Source organism: Haliotis rufescens, unplaced genomic scaffold (genome assembly GCF_023055435.1).
Source record: "Haliotis rufescens isolate VD_foot unplaced genomic scaffold, xgHalRufe1.0.p SCAF_1, whole genome shotgun sequence".
In the NCBI taxonomy this organism is placed as follows: Eukaryota; Metazoa; Mollusca; class Gastropoda; order Lepetellida; family Haliotidae; genus Haliotis; species Haliotis rufescens.
The window spans coordinates 14190448-14212443 of NW_025963779.1; the positions used below are offsets into that span (position 1 = coordinate 14190448).

Genomic DNA, 21996 nt, shown 5'->3' on the forward strand with positions numbered 1-21996 from the left:
AATAGGTCTTCAGCAACCCAAGCTTGCCGTAAAAGGCGACTATGCTTATCATAAGAGGCAACTAACGGGATCAGGTGGTCAGACTCGCTGACTTGGTTGATGCATGTCATCATATTCAAATTGCGTGGATCGATGTCAATCACTTGATTGTCTGGTCCTGACTCCATTATTTACAGACTGCCGTCATATATCTGGAATATTACTGAGTGCGGCGTTAAACAACAAACAAAGAAACATAAGGGCACTGATACAATGGGTGACGTCACAATGCGATAACTGAACCAACTTGTTTTGCAAAATGTGGACAAATATATTTTAATCAAACAGTTCTGATAAATAATGATCAAATATAATATTGTCTTAAATATGTTTTCCATTTTTCTGTACACATTTGGGATTGAGACAAAAAAGTTATGCATGATCAAGAATTATTATTATTACTATTGATTATAGACTGAGAGACAGATAGATTTAACAATGTTTTTCACCCATTTGGATTGCAGCACACTCCCATTCTTTTTCATCTATTGATTTTGCAGCTGGGTGGAAAAACTGGTGTGAACAAGGCCCAGGCTGTGTTTAGCCACATTGTTGTCTGTAATGACACACAGCAGACCGTCCGATTCGGCCAGGTGAGGACATCCAGTGTGTGTGTTGGTGACTGATGCATGTTGGGAGTCAAGCTCCTCACAGCGATATCCCGTTCCTGGAGCTCTCCATACTATCTCTGCCACCAGTGAAAGCTCCCCACTGTGATAGGTGGCTACAACCATGCTTGGAGTTAAGCTCGCAACCGACTGACCGTTACCCCTGCTAAATTATTTTCTTTGTTTGTCAATTTGAATTTCTGTTTCATTACAACTATCATGTAATTGGTATATAGTAAGAATGTAAGGGAGAAGTTGGTTGATTTTCCGTTTTGTATGTAATCTCGAATCAATCTGATTAAAGAAACAAAAGGTAAATTGATCTGGGAAGTATGGTAAGGTCATAAATATTTACAAAAATAACTGTGATGGCTTTCCCAAAGACATAAACAAAAGTATAAACATGACTATATATGGGGTAAGAGGGCAAATTTCAAGATTCTTGTGATGGCAGCGATGTTACCGATAGTGTAGCAAAGGTGTCACACACTGGAAAGGAGCTTGGTTAGGAGTATGTCCATGGTGCATTATGGCTCAGAGGATGAATAGCCGACTTCTGCACTTCATGCAGTTATAGGTCCCAAGGTCTTGTCATAATATATATACACTTCCAAAAACTTTAAATGTTTTGTTATTGTTGGTCTAAATAATATTTGTCAGTTCTAGTGGGTTAAATACAGGATTATGACAACAATGTAATAGAGCTAGTGTTCCTAGAATAATTAACAATGATAAATATTGTTCGATATTTCTTAGTTCTTATGGAATGAAGACCCCCGATCTTACTTGATCATTTTAAAATTTTGTCAATCGCTAGACACATCTTTATGATTTGTTTATTCAACTCTTTGATAACTCTTAGCTCAATCAGTAGAAGCAGAGATTTGGTGAAGGACAGGTATTCCTGTAACAGTGCCAAACAAGATATGGTCCAAATTCATGTGATTCATCATCATTAATTTGTATCCACTGAAACGTTGTTACTTTTACTGTACATCTGGCTTCATCCAATCATCTGTGTGCTACTTGTTATCTATTGCCTGTTGTTGTCAGTGTTAATCTGCAGCATATATACCGCTCATCACTTGTTTTTTGCCACTCCAGCTTGATAACGCAGTAAGAATCTACATCGAAATGTCGCTATATGCAATAAACCAGAAGTTGTTATCGATGAAGTTGCATGTTTCTAGTTTACTCACCAACTTCAAGAATACCGCTCAATCAGCCACTGAAACTTCTCTGTATGCCTCATTGTCACATCATGTGTTGTAACATCCCCTTCCTGCAGGTTGGTACGGATGAGAACTTGGCTCTGGCCTCCCGAGAGATGAACTGCTACAGCTGGAGATCCCACAAGACGAAGCAGGTAGGTCACACACAGACATGCAAATATGTTTAAAGTCAGTAAAAAAAATCTGTATGTCTGCTATTTCAATTCTATGATGCATACGAGTACAACAGGTAATGGTTACTGTTATTATGTAAGACAATGGTCAGTTTCAGCCAGCACTTATCACAATTAATTGACTGATGCTGCAAATGAGCTAACTGACCTTGGGGCATAGTCCCCTATTCGTGAGATTTATTGTGAATTTGATGCTTCCGGGAGTCATTTTAGGCTGTAGAGTGAGTGAGTATAGTTTTACGGTGATTTTAGCAACATTCCATCAATACCTCGGCAGGGGACACCAGAAGTGGGCTTCACACATTGTACACTTGTGGGGCATCGAACCTGGATATTCGGCATGACGAACGCTTTGACCACTAGACTAATCCACCACCCCTATTCTGTGGACTTCCAACACCATTTGTAAACTCGTAGGCCACTGTTATAATGTAGTGAAGAAAAAAAGTTTGGGATCTTGAACTTTTGGGGGGGATCATTTTATGAAATTGTGTACTCCCCCAAAATATTCATGATCATTTAAGTGTTTTTGTTCATATATTTTGTTATAAAATGGATGATTCCTAATGTATTTACTTAACTTTGACCACAAGCATCGCTATTTGTTTTTCTCATAAAGACTTTTTACCTACCATATCCCCGGGGTATGTGATTGGATTGTTTTTAAGGTCCCCATTGGAGTGAGATTGATTGTGAAGTTGATGATTCTAAGTGCTATTTCATTCTGTGGACGTAAACATCCTCTCATTCTGATACTACAATTTCCATGTAACCATGGTTACAGCTGCTTCACGTGTGCATGGACCAGCCCAGCTGGAAGTGGTGTGACCCCTTTGACATCAACACCGACACAAGCGTGATCCGAGCTGTGACAGCCAAGGACCAGAGTTACACAGTCATCATTAAGATCAAGCAGCTCACCAACACCCAGAAACAGGTAGAACACTACCTACAGCATGTCTGTGTAGTAGATGGATGTCATGGTGTCAATCTCAGGATGCCAAGTCCATGCAGACTCAATTATTTACATCCACAAACAAAAAAACAAACAAACCTACATCATGTACTAGATGAAGGACAAGAGAAGGGACTTTTTTGGGTATAATGGTACAGTTTGGAGATCAAAAGGCGAGGTGAAGCTTGAAACTGTACCTTAACTCAGCCAAATACATATGTTCAACGAAAAGCGTATCCTTGTATTCAGTCTGGGGAAACCGCACTGTTCCCTTTCCACTAAATGGAAGAACTAGATTGAGACAAAGAGTTTTCTGAGACCTTTTTCACTTTAGACATTTAAGGACATCTTGATTCCTTAAATATATGACCTTGTTAAACTGTTCAATGCCAGGTCAGCCTTTCTCCAAATCATCTAGGAAGTGATGATGGGGCGGGGTTGGGGTGGTGATTACAGTGATATGGGCTTTTTAAGCCCGTAACATACCCCTGGAAAGAGTTAAGAGTTTAAATATTTTATATATCCCGAACTTCCATGTATGTTTGGGAAATATCTACATATGACATTGATCTAATCTTGAGAAATGTCTAAGTAACACTGGTACATGCTGAAAAGTTAATCCCAGAACAGTGCATGTTCTCCAGATGGTAGCATCACATCACATGATACAAAGCAGAGGATGCAGCTGAAAGGGTAGTCAAGTTTGTTTGTTTGTTGTTTAACGCCGCACTCAGCAATATTCCAGCTATACGACGGTGGTCTGTAAAATAATCGAGTCTGGACCATACAATCCTGTGATTGACATCATGAGCATCGATCCACGCTATTGGGATACGATGGATGACATGTATCTGGTACTCAAGTAACTAGTGCCGTGGAGCAGGAACAAAACATGTAAAAAAGTCATCGATTTTGCTTTCCGTATTTCAATATAAGAGTTTGTATTCAACTTTTTTCAGGGTACGATTTCATAAGGCTTAAGAAAATATAAGAATTGGTTCTCAGGCAATGGCTTTTGAAAATATAGTGCGGGTGGGCGGTGTTTTTTTTGTTTTGTTTTTTTGTTTTTTTGTTTTTTTGTTCAAACAAGTATGTAACCCAAAATACCCTTGTGTACAATCAACCTGGGAAAGAGCCTCCTTGATGAGTGAAATACTGGAACAAATCCGAAATGAAGTACACACGTTCACTGTATTGATATTTCTTTTCAGTTATGATATTTGCCATGACATTGAGTACATGTATTTTTATCCCCCGCCGCGCGAAAGCGCGAAGCGGGGGATATAGTATTCACGACCGTCCGTACGTCCGTCCGTCCGTCCGTACGTCCCACCTGTTTGTTGCCGCGATATCTCAAGAACTAAACACTGGATTGTCTTCATATTTGGAACTATGGTGTATATACAGACTCCGCAGACACCAGTCGGTTTTGGTGACCTTGATCCCATTTTCAAGGTCACAGCAGACAAATCTGCTTTTAGAGTTGGAAAACGGTGTTGCCGCGATATCTCAAGAACTAAACACTGGATTGTCTTCATATTTGGAACTATGGTGTATATACAGACACCGCAGACACCAGTCGGTTTTGGTGACCTTGACCCCATTTTCAAGGTCACAGCAGGCAAATCTGCTTTTGGAGTTGGAAAACGGTGTTGCCGCGATATCTCAAGAACTAAACACTGGATTGTCTTCATATTTGGAACTATAGTGTATATACAGACTCCGCAGACACCAGTCGGTTTTGGTGACCTTGATCCCATTTTCAAGGTCACAGCAGGCAAATCTGCTTTTGGAGTTGGAAAACGGTGTTGCCGCGATATCTCAAGAACTAAACCTCTCGATTGTCTTCATATTTGGAACTATGGTGTATATACAGACACCGCAGACACCAGTCGGTTTTGGTGACCTTGACCCCATTTTCAAGGTCACAGCAGGCAAATCTGCTTTTGGAGTTAGAAAACGGTGTTGCCGCGATATCTCAAGAACTAATCGCTGGATTGTCTTCATATTTGGAACTATAGTGTATATACAGACACCGCATACACCTGTCAGATTTGGTGACCTTGACCCCATTTTCAAGGTCACAGCAGGCAAATCTGTTTTTGGAGTTGGAAAACGGTGTTGCCACAATATCTCAAGAACTAATCGCTGGATTGTCTTCATATTTGGTACTATGGTGTATATGGCGGGGGATATTTCGTCACTCTGTGACAAATACTTGTCTATACTAAATCACCTATTAGAGAAAATGTGTGATCAGCTGATTGCTATTTTCAGCGTATTTTACAAGACAAATGCATATGTAATTCTTATCTCTGCGTATGAAACATTGTCCGGTATACAGTACACAATACCATTAAATTTGCAAATCAATCATGTCTAGTGATGTTTTATCGTAAATTTCATGTTTTCATTGAACGGCAAAACAAGCACACAAACTCCTATTGCCGCCATGACCATACATAACACAAGATGAGCAATAAATCAGTGCACATGTAAAGGGAAGTAACTGCATGCTATATTGGCTTGCATTGTTTTTAAAAATTGTAGCATTTCATTGCCAGGGTCGTGTGTTTGAGACGAGTAATTTTTAAGGACTTTTAAAAAAAAAAAACAACGTGCGGCAGACTTTATGATGATGCAGGCGGTGCCTGAGAACCAAGACTATTATTTTTTTTAGCCTAAAGTGGGTATTTTGTATGACATGTAGTAAGCCATGCTGGACTTTTATCCAGGTATATACATGGAAGTTTTGATGTATGACATCTCCATCTGTCAATGTTTCCCCAGATCATCATCAGTGGCCAGCTTGTCATGTCCAGTCGACTGTCTCAGCACATGGAGGTCAGTCTGATGACCTCAAGGGGAGACAAGTCTGTGAAGGAGAGCACATGCATCCTAGGTGCTGGTCACACAGCGCCCTCGTTCATCGTGGAGCAGGAGGAGGTGGTGGGGGTGAAGTTCCGGGTGCTGGGACTGAAGACGACGTGGTCGCAGGAGGTGCATGTCAATGGAGACAGGATGAAGGAGAATGGACTGATCAAGGTATGTCTCTTTGTCTTAGGTCACTCTGAACACAGGAGTGTCTTGCATTTACTTTGCATTGTATCTGGACAATTTATTGATACAACGTCTGTCTGGTGACAAGCAGTAATGTGAGGTGAGGTGAAATTGGGTTTAACGTCGCGTCCAAGATTATTGCACTTATATAGCGACGTGCATGTACGCGTGTGTGTTTGTGTGGCTGCTTGTACTAGTCCAGACCGATGCCGATTTATAGTGCTAGCTCACTGAGATACCATGCCGCAGTTTAACATGAATACCCCACTCAGACACAGTATACTGACTCCGAGCCGACCAGTCCTTGTTTTAACCCCTTAATGCCGAGCGCCAGACAGGGTAACAACAAGTACCATCTTTTAACGTCTTTTGGTATGACACGGCCGGGGATCGAACCCCAGACCTTCCGCTCTCCGGGCGGACGCTCTACCACAAGACCACGGAGGCGGTCAGCAGTAATGTGAAGTATACATGACTGTATACGTGTTTATCTGTGATCAACATCTGCAGGTTAGGAAACACCATTAGTGTAACTTGAACGCTTTTTGCAGATTCCCCTCCCAGACAGGTCTACCTACATCCATGTCTGGTGCCGGATCTTCTGTCAACACTTCAAACACCAAGTGCAGACTCTGGTAAGTTGGTCATGATGCAAGGTCATGGTCATTGTGCAAGGTCACCATTATCATAAATTTATGACATCCATGGGTCAAGGTCATCCGACAATATAATTAGTAACAATTGTGCACATACGACTGGACATTCAATGGGATTTCCTCTCCTCGTATATAAGCTGCTATAGGAGATCCAGGGTAGAAAGGTACTTCATGGTTGTAATTGAAAATTGTCTGGCTGTAATTACCTATCGAAGTTTTACCTTATTTCATGGATGAATATTTACATAGTGTGATTATTTTCATGGTTAGTACAATTGCTCAGGCTAAAAGTGCCATGTGAGAGACGTACTTATTCCAGAACAGTAATTTGGTAAGCTATAGTTGAATGAGGCAATGCATCACACACTGGACTGATGGCTTGTCATTACTGTGAAGACAAGGGACTTTCAGCCGAGGTTGGACTGTCCACATTAGTGTCTCCTGCTGTGATGTTGCTGGATTATTACTGACAGCAGCTTATAACCCTACTCACTCACTGTCTCAACTGCAAACTGCAATGGTACCCTCCCCTCTGGGGTATACCAGACTTTGCGGTTGCCATTGAGCAGCAGGGGCGGTCGGGCAGCCTTGTGGTCAAAGCGTTCGCTCGTCACGCCAAAGACCCGGGTTCGATTCCCGACATGGGCACATTGTGTGAAGCCCATTTCTGTAGTCCCCCGCCGTGATATTGCTGGAATATTGCTAAAAGTGGCATAAAACCAAACTCACTCACCCATTGAGCAGCACCATTCCATGACCGTGGGGGTAAACTCATGAGACGATGTAGATGCAGATTTTGTTGGAGTAGATGCAGGCTGCTGGAGACAATATTCATGTAATATGTTGTTGATATTGTTGATTCAGTTTGTCTGATTTATGTGGACTTTTGTTTTATTGTGATTGTTCTATATTTTGTTAAAGTATATAGAGAGTCTTTCCAAGCATGCTGATATTTGTTGTCTTTGAATGTTTGGTGCCAATTAGATTTGTTAGAAATTTATACAATTGATAAGACTTCAATTATCCTACAAGTTGCAAGGAATTTCCGATCCTGCCTCACTGAAATAATGTTAAGTTTTGAGCAAGTCACCTACCTTGTAATAATTTCAAGTGACAAATATTTACATCCGATTGAATTGAAGTAATAAAGAACAAAGATGAAAATTCATAATGTTTGTTAATAACAAAACCCATTGCGTGGGAGAACTTGAGCTTAATTTCCAGCAGCCACTATTGTTTCAATGGGACATTTGTTGTGGCATCGTCGTGTCAATATGTCATATTGGTGTCATTAACTGTAGGTTTGAAATATTAGCATTTCTGTGCATCAAATTCTCAAAACACTTATTTGAACGTATTTGAAACAATGAAACATTGAAAAAAAAGTTAAAAAGTTAACTCCCACAGTTGTGAGACAGAAGTGACATCACTCAGGATATGGAATAGTGATGCCATGTTTCCATGACAACTGAATCTGCTTCATAATATATTAAGTATCCATTTTTACCAAGCTGAATGGCACATTCTTCAAATTGGGATTGAGGAAACATGCATACTTTTTATCAAGATATGTTCATATGCATTACATAGTCCAGGAAACATTCTGAAGCATATCCCATGTAATGTTTCTCAACCAATCAGATGACAACACACACTCATCATGTGACAAAATTATGTTGTCAGTACATTTTAGCTTTGAGGTAACTTTGAGGTGGGGGCATGGGTGGCCCAGTCGTCTTAGGCGCCGTGATTCGCTGTGCAGAGTTGCGTCCCCTGGACATGCCAGAAACCTATGATTGTGGGCTAAATCCCGGTTCACCCCGATTATGTTTCTAGGTTTGTCAGCACCATACCCGTGCTCGTGGGTTTCACCAAAGTGGTAAAGGTCTGAGACCTGCATCACTTCGGGCTTTCCTCCCACATTAAGCTGACACGCCGCGATATAACTGGAATAATGTTAAAAGCGGAGTTAAACCAAACTCACTCACTACTTTGAGGTATTATGTATCATCCGAGGTATTAACTGTTGTTTTTATCAATCCATTTATAAGGATACTAAATTGATAATGACTGCAACAAAGCGAATGGTGAGTTCCCTCATTCCATACTATGACTGTCATAGACGTTGGATATTTCTCCTGGTGTTTATTCATTCAGTTTGTTTTTATGTCAATCAAAGCAATTGCAATATGCTTTCGAAATAACTGACTCACATTTAGACATAGAAACATTTGGTATCTGTGTTGTTTTATTATCGTAGACATTTTCTTCATAGCCATAGAAAATTATGTACACTGTCTCAAGTTGTTTGACTTTGAGATGACATAAAAGAACACATATCTAAAATAAAAAGTGTATTCGATAAGGCTAAAAAAAATAAAAATTCTTGGTTCTCAGGCACCGCCCGCATAATCATAAGTTTGCCGCATGTTTCGTTTTTATTTCCATTTTAAATTTTTTTTTAAATAAATCCTTAAATAATCCAAGTCCAACGGTAGTCAAATACTGTATTCCAGTATTTTACTCATTAAGGAATACATTTATGTAGGGAGGCCCTTTCCCAGGTTGATTGTACACAATTGTTTATTGATTGCACAACTGTTTATTGGTTACATACTAGTTTGAACAATCCAAAAAAAACAAAAAAAACGCCCGCCCGCACTATATTTTCAAAAACCATTGCCTGAGAACCAATTCTTTTATTTTTTTTAGCCTAATAAATGTATTTACAGCTTTGATGCCAGTGGTTAAAACAGCATGAACAGTGTTTACTAACATTTATAATCTCTGATGAGTCAACTTCTCTTAAGTCTTCTGAAGAATTAGCATGTTCCATGTCAGGTTCACAATCTATCAATATTGTTAAGTCAAAGTGTCAGATGATATATACTGCTCAAAAGAAGTTAAAGAACACCTGATTCTTTCATATTACTATAGTTAATCTGTCATTTCAAGACACTTTAACTATAGTAATTTGAGAGAATTGGTTACTACTCTGAAAGAATTGGATGCTTTTTAACTTCTTTTGAGTATTGCTATTTATTGACTGGGAATGTGAATTGGTTGTCTTTGGTTGACATACTGGTACTTTGTCCTGATAATGCGGAACATCCATGCGCTTTGGACCTACTTTCTGCCTCATCCTGTGTAGATCTGTATCCTGGGATGTAGGAACCTGGATCTTGTCAGGAAGTTATTAGATTTTATCAGTGTTGTGTTTCTTTTATGCAATTTTTAGCTTCTTGTAGATTTGTGCAATAAGGGGAAAGTAGTTTTTTTCTTTTAAAGAACTGTCCTGTTGGTGATGTGCAGTTCCCCTGCAGTCACCATGCTCTCCTCGTCTCTCTGTCCACCAAAATAAGAACATTCATTCACTGTTCCTATTAACTTCATTTATCTATGAGTGGTCTTTGGTGAATATTATGATTGATGAAGCTTTGCTCTGTACAGTTTAACACTTGTTTTGGTAAGTAACGATTGTTATGCTGTTCTCAAGGCTACTGTTTATATTTTGATGTTGGCTTTTCTGATGAATGAATATATTTTAAATTCACAAATACAAGAATGCTTTCTTCTAACACAGATCTAGATGTTCAAATATTTGTGGGGAACTAGTACGGAAAATCCCCTTTACATTATCAGTGTTTCGTACTACTGCAGTATTTGCCTTTTACATCGAAGAAATGAGTTCATTTCCCATGTAGACCAGGTACCAGGACATGTAGTCAGTTGTTGTGTCATTCACGTATGTACTTGTCAGGGGATTACCTGATGACACCCTAATAAAATATCTATGAGACAAGGGAATGTAATATGACTGGTGATCCTTTGACTTTTTCCATATTTGAAATATATCAGTATTGACGGGACATCCATCAGCTATATTACCTTTGCTGGGACATCCATCAGCTATATTACCTTTGCTGGGACATCCATCAGCTATATTACCTTTGCTGGGACATCCATCAGCTGTATTACCTTTGCTGGGTCATCCATCAGCTATATTAGCTTTGCTGGGACATCCATCAGCTATATTACCTTTGCTGGGACATCCATCAGCTGTATTACCTTTGCTGGGTCATCCATCAGCTATATTACCTTTGCTGGGACATCCATCAGCTATATTACCTTTGCTGGGACATCCATCAGCTATATTACCTTTGCTGGGTCATCCATCACCTATATTACCTTTGTTGGGAAATCCATCAGCTATATTTCCTTTGCTGGGAGATCCATCAGCTATATTGCCTTTGCTGGGACATCCATCAGCTATATTACCTTTGCTGGGTCATCCATCAGCTATATTACCTTTGCTGGGACATCCATCAGCTATATTACCTTTGCTGGGACATCCATCAGCTATATTGCCTTTGCTGGGACATCCATCAGCTATATTGCCTTTGCTGGGACATCCATCAGCTGTATTACCTTTGCTGGGAGATCCATCAGCTATATTGCCTTTGCTGGGACATCCATCAGCTATATTACCTTTGCTGGGACATCCATCAGCTGTATTACCTTTGCTGAAAATCAGGATATCATGATAAGAATGAAGACACTGTGGTAACACTTGACTGATTGTTAGTTTTGTCATTGATTGGTACACATTGGAAACTTCTCTCCTTAACGTACATGCTTGTCTATATGTTTCTATGGTACATGTTTCTTTTGGCGGTGAGTATAGTACTGAAATATGCTTATTTATGTAATTTGTTGATTACTTGTGATATGCCCCCTTCCTGCATCAGGTGCTGCTCACCCCCTTGTACATCCTGCGCTCCCACCTGCCCCGCCCCCTCTACGTGGACATGGACACGCCCAGACTGAAACAGAAGCAGCAGCTGCAGGTGTCGGGACAGGCATACGAGTATCAGCTGCACTGTGTGGGCGGGGACATCACCCACAACCTGGCCTTCAGATTGGCGTAAGTACCACCATAAAAGTAGCATACTGAAATAGTTGGCAAAAGCGCCCAACGTGGGCTGGTGGATTAGGACTTTGTCAAGACTAGTAGTCTATGTCTGAAGAAATTATAGAATCCATTTTGATTTTAAAGCCAAATAAGTGAGGCGATTAGAATTTAGAATAGGTGTTGTCAGTTGGTCACAATGACTGCTGAATATATTCTACTCAACATTTGCTCATAACCAAAATAGTCATCTTTAGTAAAAAATGTGGTCCTTAGCAAATGTTGAGTAGAATACTTGATAAGAGCTGACAATGTTGATGCCTGACTTGCCAGCTCAAGGACAGTTTATTCTGTATAGGCCATCGTGCCAAACAGGCAGCTTGGGATGTATACTCCCCAGGGAGCTGAGAATGGCATTTGTGTTACAATGTCAGGCAGAGTAAACATGCCCCTGTGTGGTATGTAGTCTTGTTATGACTTCATTAGTGGCCTATCGTTTAGTGGCCAGCTGTCTAATAACATTTTCTATGGTCTAGTATGTTCAGACAGTAATGGCCCAACTGGTAACACAGACGTCTGCCAAAATGTTTCAAAGAGACAAATTTGGCCTAGTGTCTTAACAGCTTCACTATGTTGTGAATCCCAATCGCACAATTCAAGTAATAAAACTTATTACTTTCGCCGTTTCTTTTTTCCTGATAATCATGTCTTGTAGTTTTCGAAATAACGTACAGAAGGCAAGGGCTCTAGCCCTAATGTTAACAGTTAAAGCAAATCTCAAGGAACCCTTTTAATTTCCAAAACTGGCTTGTCACGAAGATCAAGTTTTGAGGCTGTGTACTGTGTTGCAGTCCCACCCTGCCGAAGTCCAGTCCCCCTCTAGTGCTGTCCACAGGCCTGATTGACCAGGTGGAGCACCACAACCCAGGCAGGGTGGACATAGACCAACTGTGTTATGACCAGCCCACTGACCCCTCTCTCACCTGGCCATACTGCTTCCCCGACATCGACAAGTAAGTATGTCACATGTGGTCCAGGGCTTCATTGTCTAACTTTAATCAAGTCTTTGACTGACATTTAGAAGTGATACACATGAGACAGAGAATATGTGGATGTCGACTTCTTTATTGTGGGGAACACAATGATTCAGGGTGAATGCTTACTCCATCAGATGAATTCACATAATTATTAGAAGTTCACATCCATATTCTCTGTCTCTGTCTCTCTCTCTGTGTGTGTCTCTCTCTCTGTGTCTCTGTGTGTGTGTGTCTCTCTGTGTGTGTGTCTCTCTCTGTGTGTCTCTCTCTGTGTCTCTGTGTGTGTGTCTCTCTGTGTCTCTCTGTGTGTGTGTCTCTCTCTCTGTCTCTCTGTGTGTGTGTGTCTCTCTCTCTGTCTCTGTGTGTGTGTGTGTCTCTCTCTCTGTCTCTGTGTGTGTGTGTCTCTCTCTCTCAGAGGTATTCTAAAACTTTTTTTATTTGCATCAATTTGATGGCTTATTCAGCAAAGTGTGCAGCAAAGCTACTTTGTAAGCAAATAATAAGTAAACACCCCAAAACAAAATCTAGTCTCCTTAAAGTTGTTGATGTTTTCTCCCAGTCATTTCACATCATGTATTGTCATGCTTACTGTGAATAGTTTCTGTGAACTCAACATTTTGTAACCTAAATTTGCTAATATATTTAATAAGACAGGCCATGATTGAGAAAGATTTAGGCCATGAAAGATTTCCTATAAAAAATTACCTTACTGCTGTGATCAGGGGCATGTTATTGTGATTTGATACCTCAGATTAACCAATAAATGTTGATTATTGAGACAAAGTCATGTTAGAATTACTTCTTAGATAGCAGTGTATATAAATTCCTTTATTACGATCTTTGAAGGAACTCTTATTAGGTCTTACCAGAGATGAAATCATCTTGTTTCCTGTTGGTACAGTCTGGAGTCCTTTGGCAACTTCCCTCCCACCAAGACATCCTGCTTGTCTGAGGCTGAGACCGATGTCCAGCAGCCAAGTGTGGACCTGAGTATCCGCTTGTCGGAGTACATGCCAGGCTGCAGCACCCTCCTGGTGGACATCACACCCTGGTGCCTCATCACCAACCTCAGTGGCATCACCATCGTCCTCCTCAACACTACAGGCAAACTCTCTGACATCCCACACGGCAAGACCTACACACCTCCAGCCTTCCAGGTTAGTAAGATTCTAGGGGTAATTCAACAGGTTGCAAAGCAACAAGTGCACATTTGAGCTGAAACACATTCAGCATGTGAGAGATTATGCAAGAGGCTATTGTCAGGGATTAGAATCTTCCGCGGATCCATAAATTTCTGCGAATTTTAATGACCACAAATTTGTTAAAATCTGATAGCTTCCTCCATAAACACCCCGAAATTGTGGACCACGCTCCATTGCAAAGAAGTTTCAGATGAAAACGAATATGTCCATGCTCATCCCCGCATTGTGAATGTCTAACAACTAAACCTAATCAGAATGTGGAGTGTCTGGGAAGAACATGGCTAGTACCACCCTTAACTGTGATCAGTTTTCTAGTTCTGTCAGTGGCATGTATTTCTGACTGTTGTGTTCCAGAGCAACGAGTTCCACGTCGGCCTGTACCACAAGGGTAAGGTGTTGGCCACTCCAGCCATCCCTATATCGGAGGACGAGGTCGCCAACAAGAGGTACAGCCCAGATCTCGGTCGTGTGCTGTTTGTGGACGGATATGTCCATACAACCATCAGGATCCCCGGAGACACCCCACAGGTACAGCTTTACAGTGCATCTCAACAGATCAACTGTCTCTTGTCTCCTTCTCAGTTTCACTGACACCAGTATCATATACCTATAAATGATATGAGGCATTTAACATGTGCGACAGAGCCAACATAGAGATGGTCATATCACAGGGTTGTACCGGTAATAACCAGACCTGTATTATGCATTTTGAACAGGCAATCGATATCAGCCCACATGGTAATAAATTTGAGTCATGTCTGCTCAGGTAGCTTTCCTGTGACAATTTTATGGCAGATTTGATATAATACCTCGCATCAGGCTAAATATTTGTTGTTAACCTGTATGGACAACAGTCAATTGTCTTCAGTTTCCGGCAGTTACTTGTCAGTTAACTCTATTTTAATTTCTTTAAGTATGAACACAAGTTTTTAACAGTCTCCTATGCATAGTTACTCCAAATCTTGCTTTTAGCTATAAATACGAGTGAAATTTACTGTTTCATCATTGTACAACTATCAATATCCATTTCAGGCGGTGTTCCTCACCATTGTCTCTGAGATGAAGCAGGACATGAGAATAGTCACCGTCAGAGAGAGGTTCGCGATCACCAACTTGACGTCTGCTCAGTTGGAGTTGCGTCTGCTGGCTGTGCCACTGGGTCATTCCAAGGTCAACTGGAGGAACATGAGCTACTCTCAGTCTCCAGAACTCATTCCATCACACAAAAATTTAGAAAAGAAGGAAGAAAATGTATGCTCTCTTTTGACATGGAGTTTGATTCCGCCTGAAAAAGTAGAAACTGAAGACTCAAGGTTTGTTCACTACCTTGCAATAAGAGAAACAATAGATTCTTCAGAAATGGAGAGTTCGAAATGGTCACTACCTCTCAGACTTGCTTCAAACAAAGATGGGGCTAGGTTGTGTGTTTCTGTGCCAAATTGCAAACCAGATGAGGCTTGTACGAAACCTTATTGTGTCACTGCCAAAATTCATGATGGAGTTACGTACCTTGTAATGGAGAAGGACCGTGGACCAGTGTGTGTCATCAACAACAACTGTTCCTTCCCAATCATCTTTGGTCAGGCTCTGATGAACATCACACTTTCAGGTTTGTTGAAACTTGTCATGGGCTTCTATCATTTTACCTTATCCTGACTCATACTAATTGCTTATCTCTATTTCCAAAAGGTAGTGGAAACTTCCTGAACTGTGTTCCCGGAGAAAAGAAAAACAGCTCACCCGAACGCCCCCTGGCCTAGAAAATAGAGAGCTATGAGCAATTAGTATGACTCAGGATGAGTATAAATGATATATTGACTCTAAAAGTACATTTTGTATATGTCATTTTGATTTTGTTAGTTTAACATCTTTTTTGCCGTAGGGATTCCGGGTTAAAAAAGCTCCCCAGCAACCTATGTTGGTCGTAGCTGACGACCAAATGGATCATGTGGTCAGTTTTGTGACTTGATTGATTGCATGTCATCATACCCTTATGGCGTAGATTGTTGTTCACAATATCGATCTGTGGGTTTTGTGGTCAAGATTTGATTATTTACAGGCCTCTGTCGTGTAGCTGGAATAGTGTATAGTCCAGCATTAAACAACGACAATAAATAAATAATAATTGTTTTCTAGTTTTCTATGCTGGAAGGGATTGAGGAACAGAATAGGTCCCCAGTACCACATGTCTACCATAAACCAATGAGAATCAGTGAGTTCCAGTGTGTGATCTGGCTGATTGTGTTTCATCATAGTCTGACAGTTGGATCAAATTTATGAATTCAGGAACAATGATTGCTGATGTTCTTCTTTACATCTTCAGGTACTGTGGTCCAGGAGGAGGCAGAGCTACTGGATGACCTCCCGACTCTTGACCCAGGTAGCTCCACCCACTACACGATGCCTTACGTTAACAACCAATACCCTGCAGCAGATGCCATCACACATCCCAGAATGCATTTCTGTGCAAACTTGTCTCAGGATGATGGCTCCTTCAAACGGAGTATGTGGAGCAATGGGGTGGATGTCATGTCGAACAATGACACATTCGTCAAACTTCCCGATGTAGCTGACATCAAAGTTCAGTCCAGGAAGGTTGCCATGGTAACACACATCACAATCGAACCAATCAGCAAAGCAGAAATATCGGCCAAGGAGATCCGTAGTCGGTTAAAAGGTGCGGAAACAGAAACTAAAGTGGTTGAAGTGACTCCTGAAAGCAATCAGGTTACATTACCTGGGGTAGATGTATCGAAAACTGAAAGTAAACTTGTAAGGAGGAAAGACAAATCCGGATCTGTGTATGTAGCTGGTGTATTCATTGAGCATATCTCCTTTGTAATGATGGATGAGACCACGTCGACAGAGACTGTGTCAGAGGTGTTGAGGCTGTGTTGTGACAGCGTCTACGCTGCCCACTTCCCGGTCAGCACATCAGCAGACAGCACGGAAGCCAAGTCGTGCATGTCCCTGTCTGTGGGGACGATGCAACTGGACAACCAGCAGTACGGCCAGGGGCAGTACGACTTCCCTGTCCTGCTGGTCAAGCAGAAGACTCAGAATATGAACATGCCAGACCTCGAGAAGATGACAGTGACGGAGAAGCATGCTGTGCTCCGATTGTCCAGCTTCCTCCATGCTCAGCTGGTTCTGACTGCTGATGATGCTGGCAACACTGTGACTGAGTCTGTGGAACTGTCCCTTTCTCCCCTCTCTCTGTACATAGATGACACCTTCATTTACAGGCTGCTCAGGGAAATGGAAGCATTCATTCCCAATATTTTACACTGTGATATCAACAAGCCAATCAAGGTGAAACGTTTGCCCAAGAGTGTTAAATCAACTGCCTGTGCTTTGAGCCAGCCTGTGAGGATTCATTATTTGTGTATTCAGCCCATCAGTATGTTGTTGAGCGTCCATGCTTCAATGAAGTTGTTCCTGGCCTCGGATCATACTCCCCTGTCGTTCGGGAAGTTTGAGAGGAAGAACTTGTACACTAGTAGTCATCAGTTGACCAGAGCACTGGCCATGCACTACGCTTCGGGAGCCATCTTCAGAGCAGGTACAGTATGAACATCATCAGTGATGCTGTTAGTTTGTAGAGAGTGAGTGAGTGAGTTGGGTTTAACACCGTTTTTAACAGTATTCCAGTTATATCATGGCTTGATGTGGGAGGAAAGCCCAAAGTGATGCAGGCCTTAGATGTTTGCCACTTTGGTGAAACCCATGAGTGCAGGTTTGGAGCTGACAAACCTAGAAACATAATCGGGGTAAACCGGGTTTCAAATCAACAATCATAGGCAATCTCATTAAAATCAGATCTTAGTTCTCGCTACCGCAAAACAAAGATCTGAGGACATATCCCATTAGGGGTCACGTCAGAACGACCTTTCATCCGACCAATCAGAGGGCCGCTTACCAGATCATGAAAGTGACAGTTGGAATGTGATTTCTAATCATGCAACGTCGAAATCTTTAACACGGGGTATTCCGGATGATAGTTATGGGCTAAACGACTGAATCCATACAATATAGACAATCTATTAGCCATTCCAGAATGTTCATTTGTTCAGGTTTCAAATTTTTAAACGAGTATTTGTCAAAGTATGTTTCGAAGCGTGGTCGCCAATTTGAAAATAGTGCCGTAAAGCACGAGAAAGCTGCCTTCTGATTGGATAATGTCGACTTCATGTCAGTCATTCCATTGGTCGGTCAAAGTTCGCCAAAGGTCGGTCTGGCGTGACCCGTTCTGGGATGTCCTCAGATCTTTGTTTAGCTGTAGCGAGAACTAAGATCTGATTTTAATGAGATTGCAATCATAGGTTTCTGGTGTGCCCAAGGGACACAACTCTGCACAGCAAATTGCGGCACCTTAGGCGACTGAGCCACCCATGTCCTGGTAGTTTTTTATAACTATCATGACCATGGAAAGACTTAATGCCCAGTTCCATGTTGTCATAATTGGCTGATGAAATGGATTTGCTAAAATTACTTGGATCAGTGGAGAGGCAGCACCCAGTGGCGGCTTGCTTGCCTTATTGAGTTAATGAGTTTGTATGGGAGGTGATTGCCCTGTACAAATTCAGGTTTAGAACAATATGAAAGGGTTCCTGTGATTATGATATAGAAGGTTGTCCTATCAAGAGTTAAATTGATTAATTACTATCAGTAAGTCCATAAAATGTTTTAAAATTCGGTAATGATATTAAAGGGTGTCCTAACAAAAGTTGAATTGACTGATTAGCATCCAATACGTCATTATAATGTTTTCAAATTTAGTGATGATGGGAAGAGTGTGTTATCAAAAGTTAAGATGACAAAAATATCCTTAATACTCCAGCAAAATAATTTTTTATTGCCTGTACTAAGTCACAGGGTATATTTTCGGTTAAAGGTGACTTAAAAGGTGCTGCTTTGAATCGAAATGCTAATCAGGTTGGATGGTCACATTGGCTAAGTGGCTCAGTTGTTGCCCGTTTGCATGTATGTAGCTTCCTCCATCAAACATGTCGTGTGTTATTTTGGGTTTCAGGTATTGTTGTTGGATCCCTTGAGATCCTGGGAAACCCGACAGGCCTTGTGCGGAGTATTGGGACAGGAGTGGCGGACATGTTCCGGCTGCCATACACAGGACTTACACGTGGACCCGGAGCCTTCATTGGCGGAATATCGGGAGGAATGTCGTCCCTGTTGAGGAATGTTTCAGCTGGTGGGGAACAAACCTTTGAAGATTGTAAAATATGATCCTTATGTTGGAACAGTTAGGAAATAACTGTAACATGTAAAACACAGTATGTGCTTTGTGTTTATGTACCAGTGCTTGGAACATGAGGAATATAAAAATGCAGATCAGCAAATATTTGAAATTTTGCCTTCCCTGAAATTGCGCACTAGGTATTGAAATTTCTTTGGTGAGACAATATTTAGTTTGTTAACAGTGGTACAGTGGTACAACGTAGTCAGTTTTGTTGCGTTCAATCTGTAAAGTGATTTCTGTACACCTACCAGGAATGATCACATCAGTGACCAACTTCGCGTCCAGTGTTTCGAGGAACATGGACCGCCTCTCTCTCGATGAAGGCCACCTCCAGCGGCAGGAGGAGAATAGACGTAATCGCCCTGTTGGTGTGTCCGATGGGCTGAAGCAGGGACTCACAGGCTTCGGGATCAGCTTGCTGGGTAAGTATCTGACTGACATATCAGTATACTATACACAGTTTTAGCCTATGTAACTGTGGGATGCAAGTTCACATCTGTCGGTCATGAGTTCTCATGATCCTGTCAAAAGTATATTTTGTATGAAACTGAAATCAGACATCTTTTGAGTTTGTTTTATCCAGGGTTGACTGTTTAGCATGAATATGTTGCAGTAAAAGTATATGCAGTGATGCCCTGTTGTCTTTGGCCTATTGTCACTCTGTTGTTCTACTGTCACAGGTATCACAGGATAAGAAGCCTCACACATACTATTGATATTATTCAGCAATGATATTGTTTTATTGCAGTTGGTCCAGATAATATGTTTCCTTGTCGAATATTTGTGTCAGTTTTGTCAATTTGTGTTGCAGGTGCTGTGGCAGGCCTAGCAGACCAGCCTATCCAGAGCCTCATCAGCCACTCCCAGTGTGAGCGGCCAGCGTCCACATCAGCTACAGCAACAGGATTGGTGGCAGGGATGGGGAAGGGACTGGTGGGCATTGTCACCAAGCCTATTGGTGGAGCTGCAGAGTTTGTCTCTCAGACGGGACAAGGTATATACTTTACAGTCTCTGTGATTTGTAGTAGCTGTCATACAGTTCACTTTACAGATATATTCTTGTTATTTTTGCTTCCCATGGATAAGGGTCTGTTGTGTTTCTGCAGGTATTCTCCATGGAACTGGCCTAGGTAATCTCCCTGAACGGCGGCATCCTCCAACACCTCAACCCTGCTGTGAGGCCAAGAATGGAGTGTACAAGTACACACAGTAAGTAGGGCTGTCAAAAGAAAAATCTGCTACTGTTGATATCAGGGCTATGTATTGGCCAAAACACTGCATTGAAGTATATTGCGATATATTTGGAGCTAAAGTATTGGAGAGTGATTGACAGTAATTGTTCATGTAGATCTTATTTTCAACCTTCTAAAGGGAATATTACAATGTCAAAGTCAGCATGGTCAGTTGCTGACATATGTTGTCATGGATACAGGGGAGACAACTTCTTCATTTCCGTCATTTTGTCAATCAATTTTGAAGAAATGCATCATTTGTGAATGAATTATTTCTGTGTAGATTTTGGGTAGTACTGTGCAGTCCTAGTAAATAGATGTGGAGGAGTAGTTTTTCTGTCAGCTGTAGATTATTGTCTATTGTGGATTGTTGTCTATATACACCTATTGTCTATAAAACTATGAGGGCTAGGCTGACTTCAATTACCTCTATGGGCATTTGGAGGCAGAAACAGTAACCATTGGGTGACCATCATGATTAATGCTATGTTTAAGTGATACTTGGATTACTGGATGCCTGGATGAGATCCAACCATAAAATTCCTACTAATTAAAATAACTATTAACTTTTGCATACTGTCTCCTTTTGTCTCTGTCCACTGCAAAGCTATAGAGAGAGCAATCCCTTCTCAAGATAGTACTTATGTATGTATCTGTTACTGTAATACAACTTAACATCATGCCCTTTAAACGTTATTAGTATTTACTTTTCCCACAAAACCAATCAACCCAAAGAAGTTCATGTAAAAGCTACACATATTTATTTTTATTTCATCTGGACCAAGCAAATAGGTTAGCAAAAACAGTTAATCATAAAATGATAACAAGTATTGCTTTACTCTATATCCCAAAAACCAAACCCATCCTCCAAATAATATTCCTGAAATGACCAATAATGCAGTTGTCTTTGCCGTCAAGTAACAGTTCAAATATCAGTGTTAACAGCACCAGTCAGACAAACTATGGCATTGTATTCATTTTTTGTCCTCTGAGGATATTTTTGTTTGTTGACAAGAGACACCCTGAAGACACCTTGACATATATATCAACATTAAGGCGTTATTGTCCCATTCCAGGAAGATCTTCAGTTCGCTTCCAGCCACAGATATTCTGCTGGCCGTTGATGGCCTTCACCTTGACCTGACAGGGTTGGAAGTGGAGGTCACCCTGCTGTTGACGCCTGAGATCCTGTTTGTGGTGAGCTCAGAGGAAGATTCTCAACAGCAAGCATTTGCTGTAGGTGAGCTGGAGATGACGGAGTGCCCTTCCGATGACACACTCATCACCATCGTCTGGAATGACAATTATTACAAGACTACTGTTGAGGTGAGCTGTCCTGTGAATGTGTCCCTTGTCATTGTCAATACTTTGTATACACTATGGTCCTCCATCTTCCTTGAAGACTTTTGGCCAATTAGCAAAAAAACCTAATCAAGACAATGTGGCCTGGTTTCAGCATATGGACAGACCAGCACAGAAGGCAATAATTCCTTTGAATACCTTACCTCAATTACGTCATAGCCATAAGTTCCTGTTTGGTTTGTGGGGGTTATTGAATGAAGAAGTGACATTTTCCTGCCTTGTGCATGCACAGTTTTATTAGTGTGGAGGATAGGGTTTTCCTCACAAATATCAG

At 41.2% G+C, this 21996-nt stretch overlaps 1 protein-coding gene across 3 annotated transcripts in view; it reads left to right on the plus strand.

Moving 5' to 3' along the window:
- LOC124148633 (vacuolar protein sorting-associated protein 13B-like) overlaps positions 1 to 21996 on the plus strand; it is a 71309-nt gene that overhangs the window by 42510 nt on the left and 6803 nt on the right. For 2 of the 3 annotated variants that reach the window (XM_048388067.1, XM_048388104.1), the window contains exons 34-50: positions 540 to 632; positions 1936 to 2013; positions 2837 to 2989; positions 5798 to 6052; positions 6619 to 6702; positions 8775 to 8810; positions 11472 to 11647; positions 12484 to 12645; positions 13571 to 13826; positions 14226 to 14399; positions 14904 to 15480; positions 16195 to 17433; positions 18904 to 19080; positions 19380 to 19550; positions 19940 to 20122; positions 20235 to 20337; positions 21437 to 21686. In XM_048388067.1, coding sequence (XP_048244024.1) covers positions 540 to 632; positions 1936 to 2013; positions 2837 to 2989; positions 5798 to 6052; positions 6619 to 6702; positions 8775 to 8810; positions 11472 to 11647; positions 12484 to 12645; positions 13571 to 13826; positions 14226 to 14399; positions 14904 to 15480; positions 16195 to 17433; positions 18904 to 19080; positions 19380 to 19550; positions 19940 to 20122; positions 20235 to 20337; positions 21437 to 21686 — 4167 coding nt within the window. The remainder of the gene's footprint in view (positions 1 to 539; positions 633 to 1935; positions 2014 to 2836; positions 2990 to 5797; positions 6053 to 6618; positions 6703 to 8774; positions 8811 to 11471; positions 11648 to 12483; positions 12646 to 13570; positions 13827 to 14225; positions 14400 to 14903; positions 15481 to 16194; positions 17434 to 18903; positions 19081 to 19379; positions 19551 to 19939; positions 20123 to 20234; positions 20338 to 21436; positions 21687 to 21996) is intronic. The other variant, XM_048388134.1, reaches the window with a different exon arrangement.